The sequence below is a fragment of the Tribolium castaneum genome, chromosome 3 (genome assembly GCF_031307605.1).
Source record: "Tribolium castaneum strain GA2 chromosome 3, icTriCast1.1, whole genome shotgun sequence".
NCBI classification, from domain to species: domain Eukaryota; kingdom Metazoa; phylum Arthropoda; class Insecta; order Coleoptera; family Tenebrionidae; genus Tribolium; species Tribolium castaneum.
The window spans coordinates 18,681,084-18,694,553 of NC_087396.1; the positions used below are offsets into that span (position 1 = coordinate 18,681,084).

Below are 13,470 nucleotides of genomic sequence, written 5' to 3' on the forward strand. Positions count from 1 at the left end.
ATGGGTTATTTCTGAATTGTTCTAAGATGTAACCAAAAATACTAATTAGACTTACCACTTGGAGATTGTCTTTCATTTTTAAAACATTAATTGAATCCACCTTGGTTTTTGATCTTTTAAATAATAATAATGAAATTTTATCAAAACTGTCAAGACAAACTTGACAATAAGTAGAATGAGTACTCAGAACAATGCAATCGTCGATTAATTTTAAATTTTTTTAATGAACATATCTGGTCAGGTTCAGTATTATAACCAATAATTGACTCACTCTATATATTCTTGAGAATATTCTTGTATGGTGGGTAACGTTATCTTTTTCTCAGTCACCATGTTAATTCGTTTTTTTTTAATAAACAATTGTCAGTGTCTTCGTTGCTCATCCCGTAATGTAGGTCTAATTTCTCAATTTTCCGTTTTAAGGCGATATGAACTATAACTGTTAATAGTCAATAGTTGGATTATGTCTGAATTTTTTTAATTCACAACCAATAATGCTGTTTCTAGCTGATCAGATTAGTAATCGTTAAAAACCTTCATAATTAATCCATGATTACATTGTTCTGGGTCTTGTCAAGTTTGTCTTGACAGTTTTGTTAAATTTCATTATGGACTATTAAATTAATGTTTTTCAAAATTAAACATAGTATCCAAGTGGTAAGTGCAATTTGTATTTTTGGTTGCATCTGAGGATTTGTCAGAAATAACCAACTACTGACTCACCCTGTATGTGATAATATGAGTCAACAAAAATCTATTAACTACAAAATAATTTGATGAATAAAATAGCTTATTAAACAAAACTAGTTATTTAAGAATACATTAAAAAGCTCTAAAATCGCATTAAGTATTATGCAAATATTTTTCTTTAAAGTAATAATTATGTGCTAGGTAATTTTGAGATTCTACTACTTTCATTCAAAAATACGAAGAGATAAAAGATTTTGAAACATCTTCTTAATTCTGTTACATTTTGATCCAACCATCCAACCAAAGCTGTATTATAAATTATTTTAAACAATATTTGAAATGGAATTAAATAGGTAAAAATTTTCTACGTAGAGAACTGTTAACTAGAGTTTAATTTACATTAATATTTTTATATAAAAGGTAACAAAAAATGCATATTTTAATGTTGTTTATTTTTATTATCAGTTCAGTTATTAATTTTATTAACTTATTAATACAACCAGTTGTCGGTTTTCGTTTGTAACGTAAATAATGATAATAATTCAGCAAGCAGTCTGAGATGTAGGCAACCAATACTGCTCCTTGCTGTGATGTAAATGGACTAGCGGCAGAAGAATTTAGGTTTGTTGTAAAAAAATTAAATATCGACAATTCCATTTTACTCGTAATGACATTAATTATAATTAAGTTTCAAATTGCTCATAGTTGTTGCAAAAACCTGGTGTAAAATAATATACTTCAGCTTGAGATTAATCGTAGAGTTCGCGGAAATCGTCGAGTTCCAACTACAGAAAAACCCGATCATTTTTAACGTGTTCGAAGAGCTTGTAGCGTGTAGTGCAGGATCGTTAGAATGTCAATAGCTCTAATTACGTCCACACAAAGCTCCAGGAAAAAGCCGGTTAACACCCAAGGGTCCAATAAATATATTAAAAGTTACAAATGACCCGCGTGATTTATTACGATACCATCGTTTTGAGAATCCCAATGAATTCTTCAAACCACGTTTCTTGTCATTTCAAACGAACTAGTTTTTTTCATGAACGTTCATAAGTCGCATAAATGAATCTTGGTGCAGTTAAACATGCTCAAAGTATTTTTACAATACGTTATGGGGACAATTAAGGACTTGCATATGTGAGAAATGCTGAACGATAATGGTTTTTTATTCACATTAGAGCAAATAATTCACGTTGACTTTTTTGGTAAATCGTTATGACCATCGTATAATTTTCAGAGTGAACAAAAGCCTTTAAATTTTTAATGACTGCTTCTTTTAGCACACTGAAATTACAACGTAATTCGTTTTTTTCCTCACACACCTATTCACCATGTCTGTTCCCGGTAAAAAAAATTGAGAATTTGAGTGGGTCACTGTTTTATTTACATTGAACTTATAATCGACTTAATAATTAAAGAAATAAAACTTTGATCGTTTAAATACGCTACCATTCCTAACAAAATGTCGCGTATTTAGGGTTTTAAATTATTAACAATCCAAGGCATGTATTTGGTAAGATTTAAGTGAAGCGCTTGTCGATTTTCTAAATTGCATTCACCTTTCACAGTCAGATGAGTTACTAACCGTTACCTAAAACAATAATTAAATTATGCCGCAATAAAATATCACTTACAAAACCCCTTAATTTCTTGTTGTTTCCTATTTGCCTTATTTCTTTCCCAGCCAGACACCATAAGTTGTTTACCTGCATTGTAGGATCTATTAATAGGGAGACAAATTGGTTGGACAAAATCTACAGATAAGTGTTATAAAAATAAGCATGGGATGAATACAGTGAATTGGTACCAGAAAACTTTACTTCAGATTTTAATCTAAGAAGTGCTATGTGATAATGTGATTGTGAACTTGACATGTTATAAATAATTTTCTGATCTATGGGGATACTGATTATCGGTGGAGGGCATTCTATGAATTCATTCACTCCGATGCAGTCTGGATCATTTTCGAGATCCGTCTCACCCAAGCGGACGCTTTTTCTAAAATTTAATTAATTTGAACAGTGACTGAAAATTCATTTAATTCCATTTTACAGTTGTTCATTAATACAACGTGCTGCAGTCACAACATATCGCTTGTTTATTAAAAAACCCTCACAATCAAGTGTAATTTTGCCATCACCTAAAAGATGTTAACAAACATTTTTATATTATTTTATGGTCGCACCTACTTTTGTATTCCAGTAGAGCCATCCAGGGTAATTCACCGATCTCAGCAAACTTTCCGGAATAAATTTTATTCTGATATACACTTCCACATACAGAACTATTAGGAAGTAAATTCACTCCTGAAGGGATTGGACTCTCTGTTTGGAGGGATTATCTGTTTGGAGAAAAATAATTCAAAGCGAAAATATTTTTTTACAATTTACTCATAGGCACTAGTCGTGTCTTTTAGTAGAAATAACAATACTAGATAACAGTACGTCGAAAACATTGCAAATCGAAGAGTTGAAGCTTTGTAAGTACTACACATCTCAATAAGCACATGCACACTATCATGACCTTAAAGTTTTTAAAACTGTGCCTTAGGTGGGAAAACCAACACCGCAGGTTACATAAAAACAAGAAAAATTTGTGAAGTAACTTGAAACTAGTGATAACCCGAATGATGACTTTATTAGGTACTTATTTTATTAAATTGACACAATGTGATTATCTATTTTTTTTTATAAAACTTGCTCCAGAAAGTAAACTCATCATCACCTCTCACGTCATAACATCCAATCCAAAGCCATTTTACATTTAGGATAAACATAACAATACATGACAAATTGTATAAATAAACGAAATAATGTTGTCTTAAAAATATATTAAAATAACAATACAGGGTGTTTTAGAAATACGTGTGTTAATTTTAACAGGTACCTTTCAGAGCTTGACAAATGAAACATTTTTTCTAGTTGTTTTCAATAAAAGTTTGGCAAATTTACTTAAAATTTGGAAAAGATATCATATCGAATCGAGTCCCCGCCTATGGGTGCAAAAATAACTGTACCAAACTATTTTCGTTGTGATAGAAACGAACAAATTGTTGCTATAAATACAAACTAATTATTAAACACTGACCGGCTCGTCTACACAAAAGAAAGGAGGAAAACAGCGAAAATAATAAATAAGAATTTTGGAAAATATTATAGAGGGTGTGTAAAAAATGCGTGTGTTAATTTTACCACGTAATAAAACTCATCAAATACAAGAACTTTTCTATATAATGTTTTGCTAAATTCTTATTTATTTTATTCACTGTTTTCCTTTTTTTGCGAACGAGTAGGTCAGTGTTTAATAATTACTTTGTATTCATAGCAACAATTTTCATTGATGTTTTCAATTGTTTAAATTGTCTATTTCTATCACAACGAACGTAGTTCTTTTATTTTTGTACCCATAGACTCATTTCAGCATGTTATCTTTTCTAAATTATAAGTAAATTTACAAAACTTTTACCGAAAAATTACAAATAAAAAGATGTTCCATTTGTTAGGCTCTATTACCTGCTAAATTAACACACGTATTTCTGATAGACTCTGTATAGTCAATAAACAATATAAGAAATTGAAAAGTAGAAAATAACACTATGTTAATATAATTAATTAACATAATACGGACTGTTTATAAAACAGTGAAGGATCTTAGGTGGTTCTGAAATTTAAATTTGCCGCATTTAATTATTTTATTTCTGTAAAATACTAAAATTTCTGAAAAGTACCAATTTTTCATCAGTAAAACCAAAATTTTCATATACTAACATTGTTTGATTTTTCTGGAATGAAGCGGCAAACTTTTAATACCTACTACGATCCTACATTCATTTAGAGACAGATTATATAAATAAATTGTGACAAGTATAACATTGTATTGTTTGAAATATAAATATTAATAAAATAATTGACGATTTAAAGTATTTTTTATTTTTTATTATATCTTTATAACTGTTATCTATTTTATCTATGTCGGTTTGGATTTGGACATATATTTATATTTCAAAAAATACGTGGTTATATTTCTCACAATATATTTATATTATATTAATTTGTTCTTAGTACTATTTTGTTAATATAGTGTTGTTTTCTACTTTTTAATTTTTTATACTGTTTATTGACAATATTGTTATTTTAATATATTTTTATGATAACACTATTTCTTTTATTTATACAATTTGTTATGTATTTTTGTTAGATTTTATATTTCATTTGACGATTATTTTGATATTTATAAAATTCTTTTATTGTTAAATTTTTCGCTGCATTTGGATGGTGGAATGAAAACATTGAAAACTCTTCTTTCTTTTCATATTTGACCATCTAACCGTCACCTTTCAATCTTCCTTCCACTACTCAAGTGTGTAAGTCTTTGTATTAGGTATGTTTATTAATTTATTGTATTTATTGTTTACATCACTAAAGAATATCTTAATTCAATATAGGCTCTCTTTTTATTTACAACCTTTTTCATATATAAATATAGTCTAAGAAATCAATAAGTTTATAGCTAGGTATCTTGATTAGCAGTTTTTTCTATTAAACTTAGAAGTTATCTTTGAAAATATTCCTTATATTCTTTATTTATAACTTTACTATTAAATAAGTATACAAATCTTTTTGCAGGGGGGGGGGGGTAATTAATCTCTCAATATTCTTCTAAAAACACCAACATATTTTATGTGCCAATGTTTTAATTCTGTTGTTGAACAGTGCGATGTTACGTCTCTCGCCTGACTAGTATGCAAAAAACTTATTTAGAACCTTCCGCCGTGCACAATCGTATGATTGTTTAACTTTACTTGTTTTACCTCTTGTAGGGGAGGGTGGGGCAGGTTGTTACGAAGCGAACGTTGTTATATTGCTTATGCAAGTCGTAATGTTTCATTCAAAAATTCAATATTATTATACATAAAACCTAAGATCATAAGCCATCTATCGGCAAAATATTGCGTTGGTGTCAAACCTATTAAAGAAGATATTAACATTAATTTATTTTATTCAATGAAAGTTGTTTTATTTTAAGTTACAAATTTTGGTTTATTAGCGTAGCGGTAAGGAATGCATAAATTCTCTTAAACTTATGATATTACAAATAATGAGTATGGAATATTTTTGTTATACTACCAACTGATTTTGTAAAAATAAATTTGAACCTAAAAGCATGCAATAAATGGGAACACATAGCATGAGATAGTAATGACGACTTGTACGTATCCATAGATTGTACATTTCAAATTATAAAAGTTGTAACAGCCTGCCCCACCTTGTTATTTATTATTATTGTATTAAAATTTGTCCTGTTATTTGTTCTTCTGTTGGACAATAAATATCATTATTATTATTACTAAGTATTAAATATAGGAACTACCATTGTATTAAAAGATATTTATTGAATACAGATTTATTACATATGTTAGTCTTGTTTTGGTATTTACAATTTGCAACACATAAATAACTTATTATAACTTAACCTATTAGTGTATATTACAGTCTCTCAAAAAAGTGTATGAGAAGTTGATAAATTAACACTGCAAATTTTCAATGGTTTTAGTATTTTCACAATCATGACTTAGTTTTAGATTTTTAAATTACTAATAATCCAAGAGACGTATTTAACAACTCTCACATAAACCCCTGGTTGATTTTCCGACCCACACTTAGCTGGTCCACTAGACACCACCCCCACAGCAACATATCTCGGGTCCTTGTTTTTGTCTCTTCTGAGAGTCATCAAAGGCCCTCCACTATCACCCACACACGAATCTTTGCCTTTTTCTCCTCCTGCACACATCTCGTATTCACTCAAACTTATGTCGACGTTATAAGCATTTCTAAATCCAACTTCACAATCAGACGATTTTTTAACGGGAACTTTGACTTTAAGTTTGATGTTACTACTTTTATTTGCCTCAGTAAAGCCCCAACCAGTCACGATAAGCTTTTGGTCAACGTAAGACTTCGTAATTTCGTCAACGGTGTTTGGAAGACAAATTGGTTTAATAAAGTCTGCAATAGAAAATTGAATCGAAAGTTATAATAATAAAATGTTTACATACCTGAGTATTGAACTTCGTGCTTTAATCGTAAAAGAGCAATGTCGTGGCGAGAGCTTACACCTGAACTATTCTCCTTATAAGTGATTTTCTCTTCTATGGGAATATCAACAACAGGTGGTGCACAATTGTCAACGGCAGAACAGTCAGGATTAGTATCCAGATTCCACTCGCCCAAACGAACACTTTTTCTAAAATTTCAGTTATTTAAATCTTGACGTGTCAATCATCAAAGAAAAAACATACAACTCATCATCAATACAATGTGCGGCTGTAACTACGTATCTATTATTGATAAGAAACCCTCCACAATCAAATTCCCTTTTACCACACCCTGAAAAATAAACTAAAACCATATTTCCTTAAATTATAATAATCATACTGTGGTACTCGAGCAATACCATCCAGGGAAACTCATCCAACTCGGTTTTCTTTCCACCAAAAATTTTATTTTCCACAAAAACTCCACAAGCTGTGGGATCTGGCAATAAGTTACTTCTGACAATGTAAGGGTTTGGAATAATGCCTACAACAAGTTTGGTGTAACTGTGATTTTAAGGCGAATGGTGTACTTACCCGCATTGAGAATATTTATGTGCAATGCACACAGTAAAACTGCGAAGTACTTTAGGAACATTATAAACAAATTATTTACAACAGTTTGCTCAGCTGCGCGCTAGGAAATGTGCTTCCACGATCTTGATTTTATAGTATATGAAAGACAGGAAAATCCACTTCTTGAATTACTGGCGCATAAACAAGCCACACACTTCTGCAGATCAGTCAAGGATAACACAGCGCGTATGCGAAGTATTTACTGTTTATGGTTACTGACCTGTGTTACTGTTCATTGAGTTTACAATGTCATTCTTTGTGATTCCACAATTTTAAAAAACGTGTTTGGGAAGTACCTACATACCTGCTTTACTACTAATTGTGTAATATATTATGTTATTAAATCAAATAACAGGATTACATTGTAAACAGGTATGCATATTTTGTATATTCGTTCGTCCTTAACACAATAAATATTTTCGCAAAATTTTAATATTTAATATGAACATAATCTCATAACAACACCGATTTGACGTCACTAAGATCATAGGTTTCAATTCCTTGTCCAATTAATTATTTAAAGTTCGAAATAACAACATTATTTACTGTTAATTCTGATTTGCCTATTGTGGCGGAAGATCAGAGATTATGCAAATAAAATGCAATATTTTATAAAAATCTATTTATGTTATGATTACGTTGTTTATGCTAATTCAACTTTAGTCAGTGTCCAGTATACATACAAGATACCGGGAGAGTCTGCTAAAGGAATTTTTAAATAATTTATAAAACTAATAGATGCACGTACACCTGTTAAATACTTAAATTTTTCCTTATTAAAGTTTTTTTTTAATTTGTCTAACCTTCCTTATACGTAATTAAAACTATAGTTACCTATTTATTTAAGGAGTTTGAGTGTAAATCGGACGTTTTATAATCAAGCCACGAGTGAAAAGGAGTGGCTTATCATCTACGAGGTGAAATAAATGAATCGATTTACACGAAAACGAGTTGAATACAACATTTTATTTTTCGAATTAGACTCAAGAAGGCTTAAAAATGCTCTTAGAAATAATCTGACGTTTCGTATTAAGAAATGCTAAACAGTTGTCAAAACTGTCTTACACAGGAGAAAAGCCGGAAGTTTTGACAGTGTCGAAGAACAAAGTAATTAACAATTAGAAGATATATGTCGATTAAATTAAAAATATGAAATAGTCGACTTTCGCCATTAAGTTGCTATTTAAAATGCATTGACAAATGTTAAAAAAATCTCAAATTAAAATTTTAATCTAATTGAATTAAAATTTAATCGCAATTTGCTGTAAGAGCCGGTTTACAGAACATTTTAATTGCAATCAAAATTTGCTTCCATAGATTCCAGATTAACTTGACATTTGTCAATGCATTTTAGGTGGAAACTTAATTCGAATTAGTTGAATTATTTTGAGCTAAATTTTAAATTCGCTTTCTGTAAACTGATCCCTAGTGTTTAAAATAATAACGATGCTTAAATATTGTTATGAGCAAAAAATTTTAATAAAATAGTTAGAATCAAAATTACGAGTGCGCCTGCCTTTTGAAGTTTTGAATTTTTACTTAAGTAATTAGATAATTTAATTAGATAATTAAATTAGTATATTATTATACGAGTTTTATAAGACGTTCAATTGTGGCACGATTGGTTATGGAGCACGACGAATGAGTGCTCCATTAGAATGAGTGCCACAATTAAGTCTTATAAGACGAATGTAATATATACTATTTTTTCTATTTTTCTAATCTGTTTAAATTATTTCCTCTTAATTTTGTTAATTATTCGGACTTTCAAAAAACGACTTGACGCTGTTGACAGTTCGCACACTAAATTACAATGATGACTTATGATTATGACACCCAACCCACACAATTTCTAAAAAGTTACTAAAAAGAGTTGCACAAAAGTTCTCTTTGTGAAACTACTTTCGGTTTCACGATGAACAATTTCTGAAACCAAAGTAGAAAAAATTAATTTTCTTAACCTAATAGTGAAATTTTCACCAATTTTTTGGAAAATAGCAAGCACAAAGTACTACGATATTTGCTTCGACTTAATTAATTATATTTAATTAGAAGAAAATGTAAAAAAATCTGAAAAAAATTTGCATGCATAGAGAAAAATATAAAGTATTAGATATTTAATACGAGTAGTAAACGCTGAATTCTGTGTAATTATTAGTTTTGGAGATACATACGGCGTGTATACCTACAAAATAGCGCATAAGCTCCCTGGTTATAGAAAACGTTTAAGGAAACCTCTAAAAAATGTAAAAATAAACACAAAACTGTTGATGCTTATTTTGTGTTTTCACTTTATCTCTATTTTAATTGTTATGGAGTAGTTACAGTTATGTAATTATAGATTTTTTTTAACATATGTTGCCAGATCAATTTTTTTGCTTTTTAGACATAAAAATCACAATTTTTAAACTAAATATTGTTGATTGTTATGAATAATTTTCAGTTTCGTTAACGTGAAAAACTAGAGAAACTCTCTTTCTTGATTATATGATCGATTAAAAATATTTGAAGAAATTAAGAGAAAAAAAATCTCCACTTTATTTCTTAATACTGCGAGTATCTACTAAAAATAATTAAGACGGATTTTTTTTATTTTTCTAGATTTTGTTGGGACGTGAGCTATAGCGTACTGAAAAGCTTGTGTGCCAATTAGTATATATTGCAAAAATACCACCTATACTTTTAGGAAGAAAAAAGGATTCTTGCAAGGATCAAGATATGAGTATTTTTAAGCAGGTTTAAGCTGTTTCTTTGTAGACTCCAAAACTCTTTTGTTATTTATTTGATATATAAAGTTAAAAATTCACAAAAATTTAATTTTTATGTTTTAATAAAACAACATTGTACTGTTAAAGCAATTTGACAAGAGACTATACATTTTTGCCCTGATAAAACTTTATCAAAGAAACATCATCTATTTATTAATTTCACATTTTTTTACAATAAACTTCTATAATTTTCGTGCTAATATATTTTGTTTGGATCACAAATTGACATAAATCTAGTATTTAAAACGGCAAGGACGCTCAAATTGTTAACTTCCGGTCAATCGTTCTATGTGAAAATTTTTACCACGAATAGGTATTTCAAAACGAACTAGCGACAGACTACATCTAAAAACTGGTAAGGATCCTATGTCAGTAGCTACATATAGATTTTCGAGTTAAAAACTGAAAAAATAAATAATGTCAATTTTGCAGGAAATTAAAGTGAAAATGTAATCTTCTGTATTTTATTAGGGTTTTATTTTGCTAATTATCCATGGCACATAATGTGACACATTTGTGTATATTCCTGGAAAAGCTTCCAACCCACACCTGTTGGACCCAGAGGACACAATTCCGACCACATACCACACCAAGTCGTTATTCTTATTTCTGTTGGCATTCATCAAAGGCCCTCCACTGTCTCCGACGCAAGAATCTTTGCCCTTTTCCCCCCCTACGCACAACTGACCTTCAGATAATTCTAACTTAAAATTGTAAATACGGAAGGCATTTTGGCAGTGTAATCGACTTTTAAGTGGAAGCTAAAAACCCCAAAGAATGCTTCGAAATCAAAATAAAATCAATCAAGGTACCTCAACTTTTAGCTTAACGTTACTCGTAGTTTTATTCTCGGTTTCTCCCCAACCGGCGATGGTAAAGTTAACACCTTTGTAAGAGCTTTTCTCGGGAAAGTTCGGAAGACAAACAGGTTTTATGTAATCTGTGGGGAAAAGCAACAATGATAATGACGTAACGCGAAGTAATTATATGCCTGAAAATTCCACTGCATATTTTAATTTCAATAATGCAATATCGTGGTATTTGTTCAAACTATTGGAAATGCTATAACGCTCATGGATAATTTTTTCTTCGATAGGAACATTAATTGGTGGTGGTGCACAATCCTGGTCATTATTATTTATACCCTGCTTTATACAATCCACATCACTCTTTGTATTGTACTCGCCCAAACGGACGCTTACTCTAAATAAATTAATTTGTGATTAAATTTAAATTAAAATAATTTGACTCACATCTTCAAAACAGCACAATGTGCAGCGGTTAAAACATACTTGTTGTTAATCAAAGCGCCTCCACAGACGAATTCTTTGCTACCATCCGCTACAACAATGACAAAAAATAACCAGATCAAAAATTTTTCTTAAGGATTACATTTTTTCTTTTCTAGTAATGCCATCCAAGGAAATTCATCAAGCTCGGTTATTCGTCCCCCGTATATCTTTTTTTCAACACTAATACCACAATCAGTTCTTTCTAGTAAGGTGTTCATGGGACAGCACACTATTGGGTTGTCATCCACATCCGAAAAATTACATAAAGATTTATTCAGATACAAAGCATCATTTCGTGTAGGTGTTTGCGATTCATTTTCGAAAAAGAAATTAAGTAAAGGGCAGTTTTCAATTGGGACGCATTCGCCGGAAAAGTTGTTCGGGGTTTGACACTGTTTAGCTTAAATAACATAAAACTACCAAATGAACCAAGACTGTGACTGTCTTACCAGCATTTGCAGCCAAATTTGTGATAACTAACGTAAACAAAAAATGATTTAACACCATTGTAGTATGGCGCTGTAATTGTGTGCGAGTTGCTTTTATTCAAAATGCTGATAACTCAATAACGATACGGCATTAGGTCAAGCGTTGTGATAATCTGTCGACTTGTTGTGGGAGAATTTAAAATTTGTTACACACGTTTAATAACAATAATAATAATAAATAATAATAGTAATTATAATAATAATAATAATAATAATAATAATAATAATAATAATAATAATAATAATAATAATAATAATAATAATAATAATAATAATAATCCCAATATAAATGAAATAATTTCTGATGAAAATTCAATTATTGAAACTTAAAAAAAACCTTTACATGGTAGATTTTTCAAAGAGTTAGATAACAGTAATTATACAGCGTGCTCAAAAACTGGCGCACCAACTACAATGGTGTATGGTAGAGAAGTGGTTACATATAAAGGTAAAAATAGTAAAAAAAACCTTTGTATTAAAGTTATTGATAAATAACTAATTTTAGGTAAATGATATGTGGCAACGTTGTCTAACAGTCATGATCGCAATAGAATTTGAGCAACAATAAAAATAAATTATTTTTGAAACGGTTTCCTAGGAAATAATTCCCAGTGTTGGCACATCTACACATTGTGATTTTTTGGATGAATTTTAATTTTTTTCAATTAAAAAAACTGCTAAAATCTGATAGTAAATTTGAAAATAATTATTCATCGTTTTGTTACGGAACGATTACCTGGTATGAAACATAAAAATATAAAAAAATAATGAAAACCAAAGAAGTTAACACAATACGTTTGTAGCTCCAGATTTTTTTAAATATAACTTTAAGAATTTTTTCAACATTTTTCCCGTAATCTGCACTTGCTTCTCAATAACGTACCACTGAGTTGGTGCGCCAGTTTTTGAGCAGCCTGTATAGACAAAAAAGCTTCACACTTATGGTTAACAAAAACTAATATTTTTTCAGAAACTGAAGGTTTTATTTTTGCAATTCAAGATCAAGTAATTAATACAAAAAATAACCAAAAAATTATTATAAAAAAATAATGATGATGTTTGCAGATTGTGTGGAACTCATTCTGAAACAATACATCTAATTTCTTTTTGTCAGGTTCTAATTGCATCAGATTATAAAGTAAGACATGATAATGTAGCTAAAATAATTCATTCTAAGTTAGCTTTTAATTCGGGTTTAATTCAAACCAAATCTCCTTATTATAAATATAAGCCTGACTCATTTATAGAAAATGACAATTTTAAACTCTATTGGAATAGGACAGTTTTAACTAATGTAATAAATTGAAAAGTCTCCGGCCTAGCCTAGATAGGATGCAAATTTGGCAGATTTTATTATGGCATTATATTCTTTCATATTTTATCAGTCGTGCCTTGGAATATCAAAAACATCTGTCAAATAATAATTATTTGCCAGTTGTTTGAATTCGATGTAGTTTGGTGTTTGTGCGCAATGGAGCAAACTGAGATTCGTGCAGTGATCAAATATTTTTTTATTAAAGGGCTATCCTCAAAGGATATAAAATCTGAACTGGACAATACAT

General features: G+C 29.9%; 2 protein-coding genes, 1 long non-coding RNA gene and 1 other non-coding gene across 4 annotated transcripts; 1 reads left to right on the forward strand and 3 right to left on the reverse strand.

Annotated features, from left to right (window-relative positions):
* Positions 1-1,964: 1,964 nt before the first annotated feature.
* LOC107398167 (uncharacterized) lies at positions 1,965-3,666 on the reverse strand. Its single transcript, XR_010333574.1, has 6 exons — positions 3,081-3,666; positions 2,880-3,031; positions 2,743-2,830; positions 2,498-2,688; positions 2,325-2,444; positions 1,965-2,281 (listed from the first exon to the last, which is right to left on the reverse strand). It is a non-coding gene; the product is annotated as an uncharacterized LOC107398167 (transcript).
* Positions 3,667-6,062: 2,396 nt separating this feature from the next.
* LOC135265748 (serine protease easter-like) lies at positions 6,063-7,517 on the reverse strand. The gene is made up of 5 exons (XM_064355872.1): positions 7,322-7,517; positions 7,128-7,271; positions 6,992-7,079; positions 6,749-6,936; positions 6,063-6,698 (listed from the first exon to the last, which is right to left on the reverse strand). Exons 1-5 carry the CDS (start codon positions 7,380-7,382, stop codon positions 6,268-6,270), a joined length of 912 nt encoding a protein of 303 aa, XP_064211942.1. The 5' UTR covers positions 7,383-7,517; the 3' UTR covers positions 6,063-6,267.
* Positions 7,518-10,321: 2,804 nt separating this feature from the next.
* Positions 10,322-10,962, forward strand: LOC135265749 (uncharacterized). The gene is made up of 2 exons (XR_010333597.1): positions 10,322-10,483; positions 10,561-10,962. It is a non-coding gene; the product is annotated as an uncharacterized LOC135265749 (long non-coding RNA).
* On the reverse strand, positions 10,579-12,011 carry LOC661211 (phenoloxidase-activating factor 3). The gene is made up of 6 exons (XM_015981308.2): positions 11,870-12,011; positions 11,521-11,820; positions 11,382-11,469; positions 11,120-11,331; positions 10,941-11,068; positions 10,579-10,889 (listed from the first exon to the last, which is right to left on the reverse strand). The coding sequence occupies exons 1-6, from the start codon at positions 11,925-11,927 to the stop codon at positions 10,596-10,598; spliced, it is 1,080 nt and encodes a 359-aa protein (XP_015836794.2). The 5' UTR covers positions 11,928-12,011; the 3' UTR covers positions 10,579-10,595.
* Positions 12,012-13,470: the final 1,459 nt, after the last annotated feature.

What these genes read in the sequence shown, in the direction of transcription:
- LOC661211 (XM_015981308.2), bottom strand. Translation starts at nt 11,927, where the DNA reads ATGGTGTTAAATCATTTTTTGTTTACGTTAGTTATCACAAATTTGGCT. An exon ending in AAATTTGGCTGCAAATGCTG is followed by an intron (nt 11,821 to 11,869) that starts GTAAGACAGTCA and finishes ATGTTATTTAAG; the next exon opens with CTAAACAGTGTCAAACCCCG. An exon ending in CATTGTGCTGTTTTGAAGAT is followed by an intron (nt 11,332 to 11,381) that starts GTGAGTCAAATT and finishes TAATTTATTTAG; the next exon opens with AGTAAGCGTCCGTTTGGGCG.
- LOC135265748 (XM_064355872.1), bottom strand. Translation starts at nt 7,382, where the DNA reads ATGTTCCTAAAGTACTTCGCAGTTTTACTGTGTGCATTGCACATAAAT. An exon ending in CATTGTATTGATGATGAGTT is followed by an intron (nt 6,937 to 6,991) that starts GTATGTTTTTTC and finishes CTGAAATTTTAG; the next exon opens with AAAAAGTGTTCGTTTGGGCG. An exon ending in GCACGAAGTTCAATACTCAG is followed by an intron (nt 6,699 to 6,748) that starts GTATGTAAACAT and finishes TTTCTATTGCAG; the next exon opens with ACTTTATTAAACCAATTTGT.